Raw genomic sequence first — 15,626 nt, forward strand, 5'->3', positions numbered from 1 at the left:
AAGTCAATTTCTCATGGGGGGTTGGCCCATGTACTGCACTTCAGGTCATTCTCACTCCCCCTATGCAGCACACCCCCAGTGCAGCACTTCAGGTCCTCCCAGTTAGATGCTACTCTACATCAGACACACACAGCACTTCACATCATCCTCGTGCCCCCTACTCTGTGTGAGCACTCTCTACTTTAACCACTATGCCTCCTCACTGGGGCCACCGGGGTCTTACCCCCTATGGGCTCAGGTGTCTGGAGACACACCTGACCTTCTCTTCTCTACCAGTGTCTTGTACCCCATGGGGCCCAGGTGTCCAGAGATGTGCCTGGGTCTCACTCTTCTCTACGGGGGTCTTGCACCCCATGGGGCTCAAGTGTCTGGAGATGTACCTGGCCAACCTGGTAACCCACGAGGGCATGGGGGCTGAGCTTATTAAGGTGCCCCTACTCACCTTTCGCTGGGGAGGCAACTGCCCTGGCATTTCTAGGGAACTACCCCACCATGGGCAGTCCCACCAAGCCATCCTTCTCCATCAGGATGCAGCTTTCAGTCATACCCAGGAGCAGGATCCTCCTTCCAAACCCATAGGTCCTTCGCTTGCCTACAGAGTGTTCTGAGCTGCAACTCAGCCAGGTGTTTTTCTTCGGCTGCTTGCACCAAACTGCTGCCACAGCTCTGAGAGCCTGGATCTAAAATGGAGGCTGCTTACCCCCTCTTTCAATCCCAGGGCCCTCCTGCAGTCAAGTGACTGCCTCATTAGGGCTAGCTGGCTGCCCTGCTAACTGCTGTATAGCCCCTTAAAGTGGCAAGCCCTGCAAGTGCTCTACCACAGATATATACTCGCATTATCTCTTTGTTCCCTGATTATATATTAAGCCTCTATTTTTTGGAAGTGGATTATTCCTATTATGTCTTTGCTAAGTTGCATCATATTGAAGTAATGTTTTAGGCCATGGATAGGATGTCATTTTAACTGGTACAAAATTCTAGGTCACTCGAATCTGGGGAAGGCTGAGAGAGCAATAGCAGCCTGACTCCTTCCAAGCACAGGAAGAGATCCCCCAGTCTGGGAACGGTGTGTGGGAAGCTGCAGCTGCTGGACTCCTCCCATGCTTGGGAGAAGTCCAGCTGCTGCTGCTTTCTAAGTCTTCCCCAGACTGGGAAAGCTCATGGGGGCAGTGGCAACTCAACTCTTTGCCTGGGAAAAAAGGAGTTAGGCTGCAGGGAAATACTCTCTCACCTTTCCCTAACCAGAATCCTCCCAGTTTGGAAAAGGCATAGAGGAAGCTGCTGCTGACTCCTCCCATTCATGGAGGTGTCAAGCATACAGGCATTTATTCTAGTAATGTTTTGTCCCACGGAAGATTTTCCAAGTGGCCATCTAAAATATCCTTCTCCCAGATGGGGTAAGTCTCTTCCAGAAGAAACATCAGTATCCAGCTGTTTTTACTAGGAGAGAAACAATTCTCCAGGTAGAAAAATTACCACTGCATGTGGTCTTAGTCTGTGGCTTGCATTTGCCCCAGGAAAATATCTCAGCATCTTAAACCACTGTACATTACTTGGAAATCCAAATCCTGAAATATGGCCTTTGTAGGGGACAATGCACCCACTGATGCTCCACATGGAAGAGAGGTCTAGGCAAAAGATCAGATGGCAAGATCAGACTGTAACATTCTGTATTCTACTGCATTCTCCACAGTTGAATATGTTATCATCTTCTTTCTTACTTTCATGTTAAGATTAAGGAACAAGTCAGACAAATCAGACAATAATTATATACTATGCAATTTGGGACAGGCTGTATTCATTTTGCATTACAGTGTCTCAAAGAATTAAAAAGTCTAAATTATAATCTAATATCAGTATGCAAAGAACAAAACTAAATTTAAAACAGCGACAGCAGAATTTTCGGTTTCTGAAAATAATATTACAAAATTGATGTAAATTAAATATCTAATCACTGGCTGTATGCTAGTGCACACACTAAAGAACCTTATTTATAATCAAAGGGACAAGGGAACTACTGAATAGTTTTTAAAGTCTGTCTCGGTTTGTAAGATGCTAACAATCAACAATAAATTTTCTAATCTGATAGCTCATTGACATTTTATTGAAACATCAAATAATTTGTTGCTATGACTTGGTACCAGTTTGTTAACAAATAAGCAATTGCAACTATATATGTATTCCTTACTTTAATCACAGCTGCCTTCAATTGGAACCAAATTTAGAAGCTATGATATAAAGTTTTCCTACGGACATCAACAATTAATATGAATTTATGGAAACTAGAAAAGGGTGCATAGGATGATGAGCATGAACAGTACAATACCTAGCAAAGTTCTTAAAATATGAACAATAAAGATTTCAATGCCACTGCCTTTAAATTATTTTAATGTCATTTTCCTTTCCATTTTCTCAAAATGGAAATGCCCTATAACATATGAAATAGGTTAGGGTTACTCATATAATTCAAAAGACAAATGAGCAGAGTTAACACACTTGCATCCCTTTTGTGTCTGTTAAGTAATGTGAGATAAAAATAGATCAAGTCAGAGAGTGCTGCTGAGTGTTTTGTGGATTTTTCATGCCTTTTGCGTTACTGTTCTTTTTCTGTTTGGCTTTAATGGTTCAAAATGTAATTTTTCATAACTGCTTTAAGCAGCATTCAGCAGGAATTTGATCCATTCAACTCTAACTGCTCAACAGCTTTTAAAAATAAATAAATGGAATATGTATTGGAAAATACATTGGAGAGTGTTTAATTTAAATACTTGAAGCTGAAGAACAAACAATAATGACCTCAATCATTCTGATCTAATTAAATAAAACAGGTTAGGAAAGCATTTTTATAATGAAACCGCTGTTTCCTGAGTCCATTTACTTTACAAAATGCATGTTTCATCTTAAGCAATGTGTTTACTGACACAATTCTAATAACAATAGACTCTTCTTACAGATGAAGTGTTATATTTAAAAGCAATTGCATACTATGAAATAATATATATTTTAAAGATAAACTTAATACATCAGAAGACTTTCAGTATTCACAAAAAATACTAAATTACCAAAAAAAAATCTGTGTGAAAGCCCCCACAAACCATCACATACACACATCTCTGCATAATTATAGAGGAAAACAGGAACTCTGACTTGAAGCCTAGCAACAGTATCCAAGTATTAGTTTGTCTGCTAATCAACTACCAAAAACTCACACACCAGCTCAATGTGTTTTAGATATAAAAAACCCCCAAAAACCCACTCTTGCTTCTATCTTCAGAACTGCCGAAGAACAAGATGTATGGTATAAAACAAACCTTGTTCACTTGAAGAACAACCCATTTCATTTAATCCATCTGAAAATTCATCTCATCACAAAGAACCAAGGCAAAAAAGAGAGATTTAAAAATAGATTATCAAAATCCAAGGATTAGCATCTTGCGACACATTTAGTATCTGCATAACTATATCTAATGAGAGTTTTAGGATTCCTATATATATTATTGTTGGGTTTTTGTACCTACATCCTATATAAGCCATAGTAAATGCTGAATAGCAAATGCTTTCTAAACCTCCTGTGCTCATTTACTCTCAGACAGCTGTAGGCTGGATGAAAACAATCAGGGATTAACATTTCTATTCATCACATCTTTTAATCTATTACTTACCATTAGTTTGCAATAACTAACTGAATGAATGAATAAATAAATAAATAAAGTGGTACAAAAATAATCCTTGGTGTTAGTCTTTAAAAATATGTAACTCCTAGGCAGTTCATTAGGAGTACATTTGTATGACAGCTGTAACATTTCTTTCAAAATAGAAAAAGAGATAGAACTGCACAGACACAGAACTGAAAAATTTTTTCATCCTGAGGATTTTCAAAATGCCTAATAAATAAAGTGCTTGGATATGTTCATTATTTCCTAAAAAAAAAAAAATCATTTGTGGGCATCTTGGATTAGAATAACTCAGGTAAATTACTGTCATGTGATTTTTCCAAAATAAGTCTTTAAGCACATTCATTTTTCTTGCCTTCAAATATTATTCTAAACTTTTTTCAAAACAGGATTACTTCAAAAGAATAAATGACATCATAATTTTCATTCATCTTTTCAACATCTGCCAAGTGTACAAAAAATTATCTGATTATCTGCTGAACCTAGTTTAAAAAATAAATACAAGGAAATGTGATTATTACTTCTACTCCCTCAGTGTTATCCTTTTCCCCCTTGCCTCTGAAACCTTTATCACTTATAAACGATTTGCTCTTCCAAAATGGCACCACTTTCTGTTAGATTTGAGACTACTGTGAACATCCTTTCCTAGTATTACTGTCTTATGGTAGGAGAATTATGTTTAAAGTTCTTTATTAGTAGCACCAAACTAAAAACTGGTAGCATCAAACCAAACAAGAATTTGAGTAATCTGTGCTTTGGTATATGACAATGTCCATGCAGTGACTCCCACAAACTGGTCATCAAGTTAGAGCAGTGGTCCCCCCTCCCCCTCTCCCACCCAGCAGGTAAGTCTGTGGGGAGGGAAGGGCGCGGAGTGGGGGGGCAGAGGAAGAAAAAACTATTTGCGGGCACAACTCTTCAGGAGGTAAGTCCCACCCAGCTGCGCTCCACTCAACTTACCCCTGCTCCTGCCTCTGCAGCACTGTCCCTCACCCCTTCCCTCCCCCACAGACTGACCTGCTGGGCTGAGGTGCGTGCATGTCTGCAGGCAGGCACTCAGCCACCCACCCCGGCCTCAGATTGACTCCAAGATCTACCACAAGAGACTCCAAGATCAACCAGGGGATCGAGATCCACCGGTTGGTGACCACTGACTTACAGAACATATTAAGATGCAGAGTTGATTAAGATTAAGACAGGTGATAAGAGTAGTAACATCATCAATGAGGCACGCGTGTCAGAGTGCTCAAAAGGAAAATCTTTAATTATTTCTTTTTCTTTTATTCTACACAACTTTTTTTCAAGAGCAAAGTCTACGAACAGAAAAATGTAATAGTAAATAAACCTCTATGTGCTATGAATTACATTACTTAAACCTACTTACTGAACTGTGTCACCACAAGAATAAATTAAAACACTTAAATTATCCCTACTGAATGTTTTCATTTTAACTCCTTCTCAAAGTTATAAAACCATAAAATATCCTTTGTAAACATAAACAGGAATAGGATATGATGCATATTAAAGAGACCCAACTGATTAATTTCCAACTGCTGACTGAACTTTAACTGGCCAGGACAGGTTGTAAATGCAGAAAAAAAAACTAAACTATTCATAGAAAGGAACTGTTTTCCATATTTGACCATATTAAATATAGGATTAGCTACAGAATCACCATGTTATTCTTCTTTATGCAAAACTCTCCTATTTTGACCACACATCTTGTTGGGAACAGTAGATCATGAATGACAACATGAGTTTGAAACTTACACTTCCCTAGTTAGATGTTCAAAAACAACCAAGAAGTGCATAAGGAAAAGGAATAACAAATTAGTTCTCTCCTAGTCCTGGGCTGGACATGAGCTAACTTAAACCCTGTGTAAATGAGACTTCGTCTATTCATAGATTTATACTGGTACATCAAGCTTATGCAAATGACTCCATAGACACTCTTATTTCAATGAGATTTTTTTTAGCTTATTTTAACATTTTCCTGATCAGTCTACCTTTTTGCATCAGTTTAAATTGGCTTAAAATCACATTTTAAACTGCTGCACCTCTATATGCAATCAAGCTTTGGATCGGCCTTATGGGCCCCACGGGGCTGTAATAATCAGAGGAATATTACAGCCGTTCCCCCTTCAGTTCTTTTCCTGTCTTCAATGACAGGACATGACATGTGGCCATATGTGCTAGGCAGGTTCAACACAAAGATCTCCCTGCATTGAGGTGAACCCACTATGGACTGGCTATGCTAGTTCCGGCATGGTGTGGGGCTTGTAGTAGAGTGCAAACGCAACTTGAAAGAAAGAGAGAACGTGACCCCTTCTGTCTCTTAGCATGTGTCCCCCAAACTGCCTCAGTCACGTTCATAACAGTTGTGGTATTTATATCCAGTATTCTTTGAAAAAGGAATACTCTTTGAAAATCATTCAACCTTTTCCCTCTTGCTTCCAGTTTTACAATATAGAATATATTTTTAAAACAATTCTCGGTATCAGAAATCATACTGTGCATAAATCTGGACTCCTAATTTAGATTTAAATATTCCTAAACTATGCTTTTGAGAACTTTTCATTCTCACAATTTTGTCAGTATTTTACTTACCAATATCTGCTTCCTTGTGATTCTTGATATATTCAGCCAGCTCAAAGTTTCCTGCTATTATAGCCACCTAAATGACGATAGAATAATTCAAATTAATGTGTTATATTAAGTCATGAACCAGACAAATGTAGATATATAGTATAGAGAGAGGTATCTCTAAGATAGAGATCCTGGTGTTCATGAAATATGTTCATTGTTTACATAGCTAGGATAAGCGGTGTTTATTTTGAATCTTTGACCTTCTTATGCATAGTACCCATCTGCCTCCCAGTGCTGCAGTGAGGAGCTTAGAACTCTACAATATAAAGCTTTGAGGAACACTGACCCTTAGGGCAGAAACGTACATAACATCTGAAATGTTTTGAAGTACAGTGGGATTGGAAATGTTTCAGGAAGTAACATTATGAGCCATGGAACTCCATTTACAACTGCAGTCATGCCCCCGCAGCTGGAGGTCTTCAAAATCACTGCAGCTGCTGGCGGCTGTGTGCTCTTCAGCCAGGTTACACTACAGGGAGTGTAGTTTTGCTGCCCCCTCCTCTCTCTCCCAGCAAGGCAAGAGGAGTTAAATGAACTGACAGAGCCACTCCGCAACCCCTATCCCCATTCTTGCTCCTCTCCCTGACTCAGAGAAGAGAGCAGGGAGCAGAGCCAATATCAGTGTGTGCTCTCCTGCAATTCACCTCTGCTTTCCCTGAGCATCTCTTCCCTCACAGAACTGGGAAACCAGAGACCCTCCACTCCATCCCCTCCCCTATCTACAGGAGTGTGGAGTCATGAGGGTCTCATCATGGCAGCATCAGAATCTGAGAGAACTGGGGTCTTTGTGGAGGATCCCAGGAACATCCTGAGTGCCAGGATGCTGTCAGTGTGAGACAAAGTCTGAAATTTGGTCTTTGTGTGAACAATTACTTTTTTAAGTAACAAAAAAAGAAGAAGAAGAAGTAGTGAGATGCAGAAATGTCTTTAAAAGCCTACATTTAATTCATTCAGACTAACCAAAATATACCCTGGATTGTTTATACAAAACAAAAAGCCTAAACTACTATAAATTAATAATTCAGGGGGCGCACGAGATGCTTTACTGTGCACTGCTGTTGCTGTTTGCCTACCATCAATCCTTCTGGATCATGGTGCATGCATGAGAGGTCACCCAGACCTTTGGTGCATATGTCTAGGCAGAAGTTTTGGAGAAATGGAGGCATTCCCCCTTTAGGCCACTGAGACAGAATCCAAAGGCCGGACTTTTCGCATCCAGACTAGCAAGCATCTGCCTGTTGTGGCATCTCAAGACAGTTTAAGGTGCCACAGGAGGCACGCTAGGAATGAGAAAATGTTCATTGTGCTGCATATTTGCAGTGTGGACTCTAAATCTGGTACTGGAAAATCCTAGTATCAAAAAAAACCCGCAGAAAAAAAGCAGCACAGGGCATGGTCTACGAGCATGCCCTGAAGCAACTGGAGGTTGGGTCCTCCAGAGAGATGCTCTGGCACCTGGCCAGAGCATCTCTATAGCTGCCTCAGCATGCTGCCTCCAAATCCTGGAGCAAACAGGAGTGGGGCAAGGCTGGCAGAAGTGGCTCAGACCCAGATGCTTTACCTAGGAAGCAGGGACACGGAGGCAGGAAGGGACTGTGTGGTTGCAGGGGTATGGGGGGGTGGAGGGATGGGGGAAGTTGTGGGGGGTATTATGGGGTTTGTAGGGGGGATTATGGGGGTGGGGTTTGTAGCGTGGCCACCAAACGCCTGCTCACCACCCACCCCCTGCGGCACTCAGTACCGGGGTCTGGCAGCAGCAGCTAGCTGGGCTACTGGGGATTTCATAACCTGCTGCAGACACAGCCCCACAGCAGTATAAAGCCACCTGACCTGGAGTCTGCACATGGTGAGCGGAGCTGGCTCAGCCCTCCCCACTTTGAACAAAACCAGGACAGCTCCTGCCACCACCTGTGGCTGTTTTTCAAAGGTGCGCACACATATCACCCCCACCCCCACACACCCACCCATGAGCCCCACATCTTCCCTATACCCACATTTCCCATGCACCCACGCATGAACCTCCCCCACACACACAAGAACCCCATATCCACCCTCCTACACCCCTTCCTCAGTCCCTCCTGCAAACCCCACATCCTCCCCACATCTCACACCTTGCATGCCCATTTGCCAGGCAACTGTCCCCACATCCTGATTAGTAAAGGGAACAGGGAGAGCTCTGATTTTTCTATGATAACAAAGCCAAAAGCCAACACCAAAGCATATAGATATTTAGAATTTATTTTATTATGACGACAGAGAAACACTGGTAGGTTTACAAATTGCTTTAAATATATCAGTAAAACATTGCCCAACTGATCAACCTCCCTCTCTCTTATTCTCTCTAGTGGCATTTCATTTTAATCATACAAGAACATGGATTTTTGTGTATTTTAAAGACTGAATTTGAGATTTTTTTAATAAGAGAATGTGCAATTTGTTAACACGGAACACCAGGATTCCTGCTAGCGAGTCAAGTGGTGGGACCCAGCCAGAGGATCCTGACCAGGGCCAGCACCAAGGACTTAGCTGGAGGGCAAACAAGGTGGATGACCTCCTGGTCATTTGGGGCCAGGAGAACATACTTAGTTCAAAGTGGGCCACCACAATGAACACAGTTGCCAGGCAACAGCTGCACAGATGACAGGGAGGGGACATACATGGCAGCAGTGCTGCACAAAGGCCAACTGCAGCCCTGGCTCACTGGCAGCCTATGGATCTGCTGCAATGCCCATACTACAGCCCATGTGGCCATGCAATCCCTGTACAGGTCTGACAGGCATGCAGACATGGGGCCGCAGGTCCTAGTGGGTGGATGCTGTTGCAGGTGGCATGTGCCCAGGCCCCCAGGGATCCCCATACTGTTCCAAGGAAACCCTCAACTGGGGCTCTGGGACTGGTCAAGCCTCTTCCATTCCCTTCCCTTCCAAGCCGGCAAGGATGTCAGCGGGGCTGCAAGCCCAGGTCTGGTGGCCTCTCCACAGCACTCCCCCATTCCCCACCTCCATCTCTCTTTCTCTCTCACACACACCCCTGCTGCCACTCCCGGCCCATCATATGCACCCACAGACCCCACTGCCACCTCAATCCCCCCCCCTACAACTTCCACCTCTACCCCCGGCCCACCATACCCCTCAAATGGTTCCTGGGACCAGAAGCCCCCCCCAGACCACATGTCTCAGCACTACTGTGGGTACAGGGAAGGGTTGCAGTGTGGCATGTGCCCCTGCAGCCATGGCTCTTGTCAGCAAGTTCCACCCGATCTGGTGGCTGGGCATCAAGGTGTGAGATTTGGGGGGGAGGGGGATGTCCAGTTTAGCGCAGGGGTGGGGAAGGGGTGTGGGGTTTGTGGAGGGGCGTATGTTTGGGGTTTGTGGCTGAATGTAGTGTGTGTGGGGGGCTGATAGTGGGGTTCATGGGTGTGGGCTTTGTTGGTATGTGGGTGGGGGTGGGGTGTTTGTGATGGTGGTTTGTGGGTGTAGGGCTACTGGGGGGGTGAGGGTTGTGGATGGATTGTGGGGGGTTCATGGGGAGAGTTTTGGGGGGCATTCCATGCTCCCCACCCCCCCACTGCACACAGCCCCCACTGCTGGCAGCAACAGCAGGAGCCAGCAGCAGGCCCTTCAGGTACTCATGACCCACTGCAGGCAGAGCCCCCCAGTAGTGCATGGCACCACCTGAGACTTGAGGGCTACACATGGTGCACTGAGTCAGCCCAGTCTGCTGGCATGGGCTTCAAGCAGGACCAGGCCAGCTCCTGCTGCCACCCAGGGCTGCCAGCACTGCAGGCAGGAGCCATGCACCATTGGGGCAGGCCAGCTCCTGCCTCCAAGTGGCAGGCACAAGGAGGCAGGAAAAGAGGAGCCATGAAACAGAGTAAGCAGCAATGATTTCATAGATTTCATAGATTTTTAGGGTTGGAAGGGACCTTAGTAGATGAAGTCTGACCCCCTGACCTAGGCAGGAAAGAGCTCTGGAGTCAGATGACCCCAGCCAGGTGCTTGTCTAGTCTCCTCTTAATGACCTCTAAGGTAAAGGAGAGCACCACCTCCCTTGGAAGCCTGTTCCAGATTTTGACAACCCTCACTGTAAAGAAATTTTTCCTAATGTCTAATCTAAATCTGCTCTCCATCAATTTATGGCCATTGTTCCTAGTAACCCAAGGGCACCCTGGTAAACACAGTAACCCCTATTTCTTGCTGTCCCCCCTTCCCCACCCACCCCAATGAATTTGTAGATGGCTACAAGATCCCCTCTCCCCCTTCTTTTGCGGAGGCTGAAGAGATTCAGGTCCTTCAATCTCTCCTCATAGGATCTAACCTGTAAGCCTATGACCATACAAATAGCCCTCCTCTGAACCCTCTCAAGGTTATCCACATTTCTCTTGAAGTGTGGTGCCCAGAACTGGATGCAGTACTCTAGCTGTGGGCTTACCACGGTCACATAGAAGGAAGGAATCACTTCCCTAGACCTGCTCATGATATACCTTCTAATGCATGAAAGAGTGCGGTTGGCCTTACTTATAACATTGCTGACTCATGTTCATTTTGGAGTCAGCTATGACTCTGAGATCCCTTTCTGCCACTGTGCTGCTTAGAAAGTCACCTCCCAGCCTGTAGGTATGTTGATGATTCCTTCTCCCTAGATGTAGCACTTTACACTTACCCTTGTTAAACTGCATCCTATTCTGTTCTGCCCACATTCCCAATCTGTCCAAATCCACCTGAATCCACTCCCTGCCCTCCCTCACGCTTGCTTTGTCCCATACTTTGGCGTCGTTCAAATTCGGACAGAGTGCTCTCCACGCTCTCATCCAAGTCACCGATAAAGACAGTGAACAGCACTGGTCAACAATATATGAAGGGTGCAGTGAGGTAGGCAGTGGAGGTAGCGGGGTCAGAAGTGGCATGGGACAGGCAGAGAAGAGCATGGAGTCAGATGGCAGAAGTGGTGGGGGAGCAGGGTTGTGTCTGTGGCGCTGAGTTTGAGCCCAGCTTGGGACCAAGAGACGCAGCACCCACCTGCCCTACCACTGTACTCAAACAAAGGGCCTTTTTCCCCTCATATTGAATGGAGAAAAAAACCTCATTTTGGATTGGAGTAAATACAGTATACTGAATCAGTTTGGTACATAAGTTCCCATCTTTGTTGTTATACTTTAATGTAAGTACTACAAAAGAGGGGAGTACTTCTCAGCTCTATCATAACCTTTATGGACTCTACAGATTTCTATAATAAACTTAATTTGGGAGAAACTGGGTTCATGAACATGGTTAGGGTTGGAGTAAGAAATGCTCTTCTTGATCTGGTGCTCACAAACAGGGAAGAATTGATGGGGAATGCAGAAGTGGATGGCAAATTGGGCAGCATTGACAATGAGATGATTGAGTTAAAGATCCTGAGAAAAAGAAGGAGAGCATCAGAGTAAGGAGCCAGGACTTCAGAAAAGCAGATTTCAACTCACTCAGGGAACTGATGGGCAGCATACCCTGGGAGACCACTCTGAGGGGAAAGGAGTCCAGAACAGCTGGTTGCATTTTAAAAAAACCTAAGCGCATAGGAATGAACCATTCCAATGAGCAGGAAGACTAATAAGTACAGCCGAAAATCAGCTTGGGTTAGCAGGGAATTCTTCAATGAGCTAAAACACAAAAAGGAAGCTTACAAGAAATTGGAACTTGGACAAACAACTAGGGAAGAGTACAAGAGTATTGCTTGAGTATACAGGGATGACATCAGGAAGCCCAAAACTCAACTGGAGCTGCAGCTAGCAAGGTGCATACAGGGTAACAAGAACAGTACAAGCATGTCACCAACAAGAGGAAGATCAGGGAAAGTGTGGATCCCTTACAGAATGGGGGAGGGCAATCTTGTAACAGATGGCTCGATGTCTAGTTGGCAGCCCATATCAAGTGGAGTGCCCCACAGGTCAGTCCTGGGGCCAGTTTTGTTCACTATCCTAAACAATCTAAGAGGTTGGATGGATTGCACCTTCAGAAAGTTTGCACATGATACCAAGCTGGGGAGAGTAGTAGATATGCTGGAGGGTAGGGCTAGGATTCAGACATACCTAGACACACTGGAGGATTGGACCAAAAGAGATCTCATGCAATTCAATAAAGACAAGTGCAAAGTCCTGCATTTATGACAGATCAATACTATGCATTGGTACAGACTGGGGACTGACTGGTTAAGCAGCAGCTCTGCAGAAAAGGACCTGGGGGTTACAGTGGAAGATGAGATGAATATGAGACAAGAGTGTGCTCTTGCTGCCATGAAAGTTAACGGCATACTAGGCTTCATCGCAGGTAGGTTTTGTCTTACCAATCTCATCTCCTTCTACATACAGGTCTCTTGCCTCGACATGGGAGAGAAGGTCGATCTTATATACCTAGACTTCCAAAAGGCTTTTGATCTATTATCCCACAATATCCTTGTAGAAAAATGGGAAGATTGTGGGCTCAGCTGCTCAACAGTTCAGTGAGTGGAAAACTGGCTGCATGGTAGGACCCAGAGAGTTCTCATGAATGGATCTGTGTTGTCCTGGCAAGAAACGGACAGTGGCGTCCCTCAGGGGTCTGTGCTTGGACCGGTGCTTCTCAACAACTTTATCAATGATTTGGATGTGGGGGTGAAAAGCTCATTGGCCAAGTTTGCAGATGACACCAAGTTATGGGGGTGTGTGGTCATGCTACAAGATAGGTTGCAGATATAGGTGGACCTGGACAGGCTGGAGAATTGGACTGGAACCAGATGAAGTTTAACACTCAGAAGTGTAAGGTACTCCATCTAGGGGCAAACAATCCCCAACATACCTACAGACTCAGTGGTAACAATTTGACTTGCACCACAGCTTAAAGGGATCTAGGGGTAGTGATTGACCATTGAATGAACATGAGCTGGCAGTGTGATGCTGTGGCCAGCAGGGCAAACAACACGCTGGCGTGCATTAACTGTTGCATCTCATGCAAAACTAAGGAAGTGATACTCCAACTGTACTCCACACTGGTGAGACTGCAGCTGGAGTACTGCATCCAGTTCCGGGTGCTGCACTTCAACAAGAACGTGGAAAAACTTGAGAAGGTTTTGCAGGGCAGGTGGGCTAGCCTTGTCTGCTCCAGCTAAGCCAAGGCTGGCCCTGCCCTATGGCTGTTACAGAGCTGAGGCAGCAATGGTCTTCTGTTCTCCAGCCTGGTCTTCCTGCACCTGTCAGCTCTGAGAAGCAGAGGGGTGGGAAGGTAAGGGAACAGAGACCCCCAGCCCTGAGCCAGAGCACTGGTCTGTGACAGTTGCAACCCCCACCCCCCAACAGGACACGGCAGTGCATGTCAATGACTACAGGAGGGAGAAGGAAAGGAGTTCCCCACCCAAGGCCAGCCCCGAGCTGGGTGTCTGCCTAAGTGCAGGGAGGCCCAGCCTCTGGGGGTTTTCTCCTGGCCAGCCCCAAATTCCCTGCAGCCCTGGCCTGCCCAGCTGCAGCGGCTGATTCCACACCTGCTCCCCCCCACACACACACACACAGCCAGGCTGGTGTGAGACACCGATGTACAGGGGAGAGGAGGGAATGAAGACCCCCACCAGTCTTGGCCCCCAAGCTGGGGTTTTCCTAGCTGGGTGGGGGGTCAGCGGGGAACAGGCCCCATGGCAGTTTTACCCATCCACACCTGGTTGGACCATCTCCATAGAAGGGTTGGGCTGCACTGCCCAGCACAAGCCCCAGGGCTACCTGGAACATTTTTCTGGCTGCTGCTGGTGCTGGACTCTGGCGGGGCATGCAGAGTAGCCCAGGCGGCTTGCACCAAGCACTTTGAATAGGAGCATTCCATAGAGGGCAGGATCAGGCCTTGCCACTCGGCACAAGCTCCCCGAGCTGCCTGGCATGTCTTGCCAGCTGCCACTGGTGCCAAGATCTGTCAGGATCTGCTGGGTGGCCCAGGAAACTTGCCCAAGGGATGTTAGTGCTACATATAGAGCAGTAAGGCCCAAAGGCCCTGCTAACTGGCACAATCTCCCCGGGTCAGCTGTCATGTCCTGCTGGCTGCTGCTGGCACCAGGCTCCAGTAGAACATGCCAGGTGGCCTGGGGAGCTTACGCTGGGAGGCAGGGTCCAATCCTTCTTTCTATGGAGCTGGCCCAGCTTGGCAGGGATAGGGGAAATCTCTCCAGGCACCAGCCCCCTCCAGCTAGGCAGACCCCAGCTCTGGGGCCCAAGACTGGGGTGGGGAACTTCATTCTCCCTTTCCCCCATGCATCAGTGACTTGTGCCAGCCCAGTTGTGCCATCTCACCCTCCAGAGGGCTTGGTGATCTCCCCACATGGCCAATCACTGGGCTTGGGGCCAGGCCTGGGAGGAGGAACTCCTCTGCCCCTTTGTGCATCAGTGACTCATTCCGGCCGTACCCTATGGAGGAGGGAAAATTACCTTGCCCCCTCCCCTACAGCTCAGCAGACCAGGACTGGAGGGGGATCCTAGGGAGAGGTGTGGGGCTCCCCCCATGGCCAGATGCATGACTTGAGGGGCCACCACTGACCTCCCCCATGGTGGACATCAGGGGATTGGGGGTATGTTCTGAGCAGCCATCAGAGATGGCCTCCACTTGCCTAGGTTGAGCAACAGCTGGCAGGCTGGGATGCTCAAGTGCCCCCAGCCTTTTAGCCTAGGTCAGTGCAGTAGACCTGTGCGAATAGGGACGTATTCAACTTGGATTTCAATTCAGCTGACTCAGAGGACAGTGACTTGATATGGAGATTTGGATCACTGTCCTGAATTGATTCAGTTGAATCGGCTTTGGAAAATTCAACACTGACTTGGAGAGATTCATTTATACGGATCAGCTGGGGAAAGGCAGGCACAGGCGGGCAGCTGCAGGTTCTCCCACAACTACTTTTTTATTATCCTTGACTTTTTTATTATCCTTGATCTTGGACGCTAGTCCTAGTTCTATGTCCACCTTAGCTTTCTTGACAGCTCCCCTACAGGCCCCAGCAGAGGAGGTATACTCCTCTTTGAAGATAGCACCCCCCTTCCACTGGGTGTACACCGCCTTTTTGGTAAGCAGGCATTCCCGGACACCCTTGGTGAGCCAGGGGGGCTTTCAGGCACTCTTGCCCCCCTTGCTTCTTGTTGGCATGGACTCCCCTTGGGCCCTGAGTATCGTTTCCTTAAGTAATGACCACTCATCCTGGACACTGAGTTCCCCTGCCCTCAAGGACCCCAGTGCCTCACCCACTAGTCTCCTCAACTTGTTGAAGTTGGCCCTCCTAAAGTCTAGGGCTGCTGTCTTGCTGCAGACCCTTGACACCCTGCGC

General features: G+C 46.3%; 1 protein-coding gene across 4 annotated transcripts in view; it reads right to left on the reverse strand.

Moving 5' to 3' along the window:
- Positions 1–15,626, reverse strand: part of SHANK2 (SH3 and multiple ankyrin repeat domains 2) — a 771,218-nt gene that overhangs the window by 522,582 nt on the left and 233,010 nt on the right. For all 4 annotated transcript variants that reach the window (XM_019551544.1, XM_019551542.1, XM_019551541.1 and 1 more), the window contains one exon: positions 6,282–6,348. In XM_019551544.1, the coding sequence (XP_019407089.1) occupies positions 6,282–6,348 (67 nt within the window). The remainder of the gene's footprint in view (positions 1–6,281; positions 6,349–15,626) is intronic.

This window comes from Crocodylus porosus, unplaced genomic scaffold (assembly GCF_001723895.1).
Source record: "Crocodylus porosus isolate Cpor-Errol unplaced genomic scaffold, CroPor_comp1, whole genome shotgun sequence".
Taxonomy (NCBI): domain Eukaryota; kingdom Metazoa; phylum Chordata; order Crocodylia; family Crocodylidae; genus Crocodylus; species Crocodylus porosus.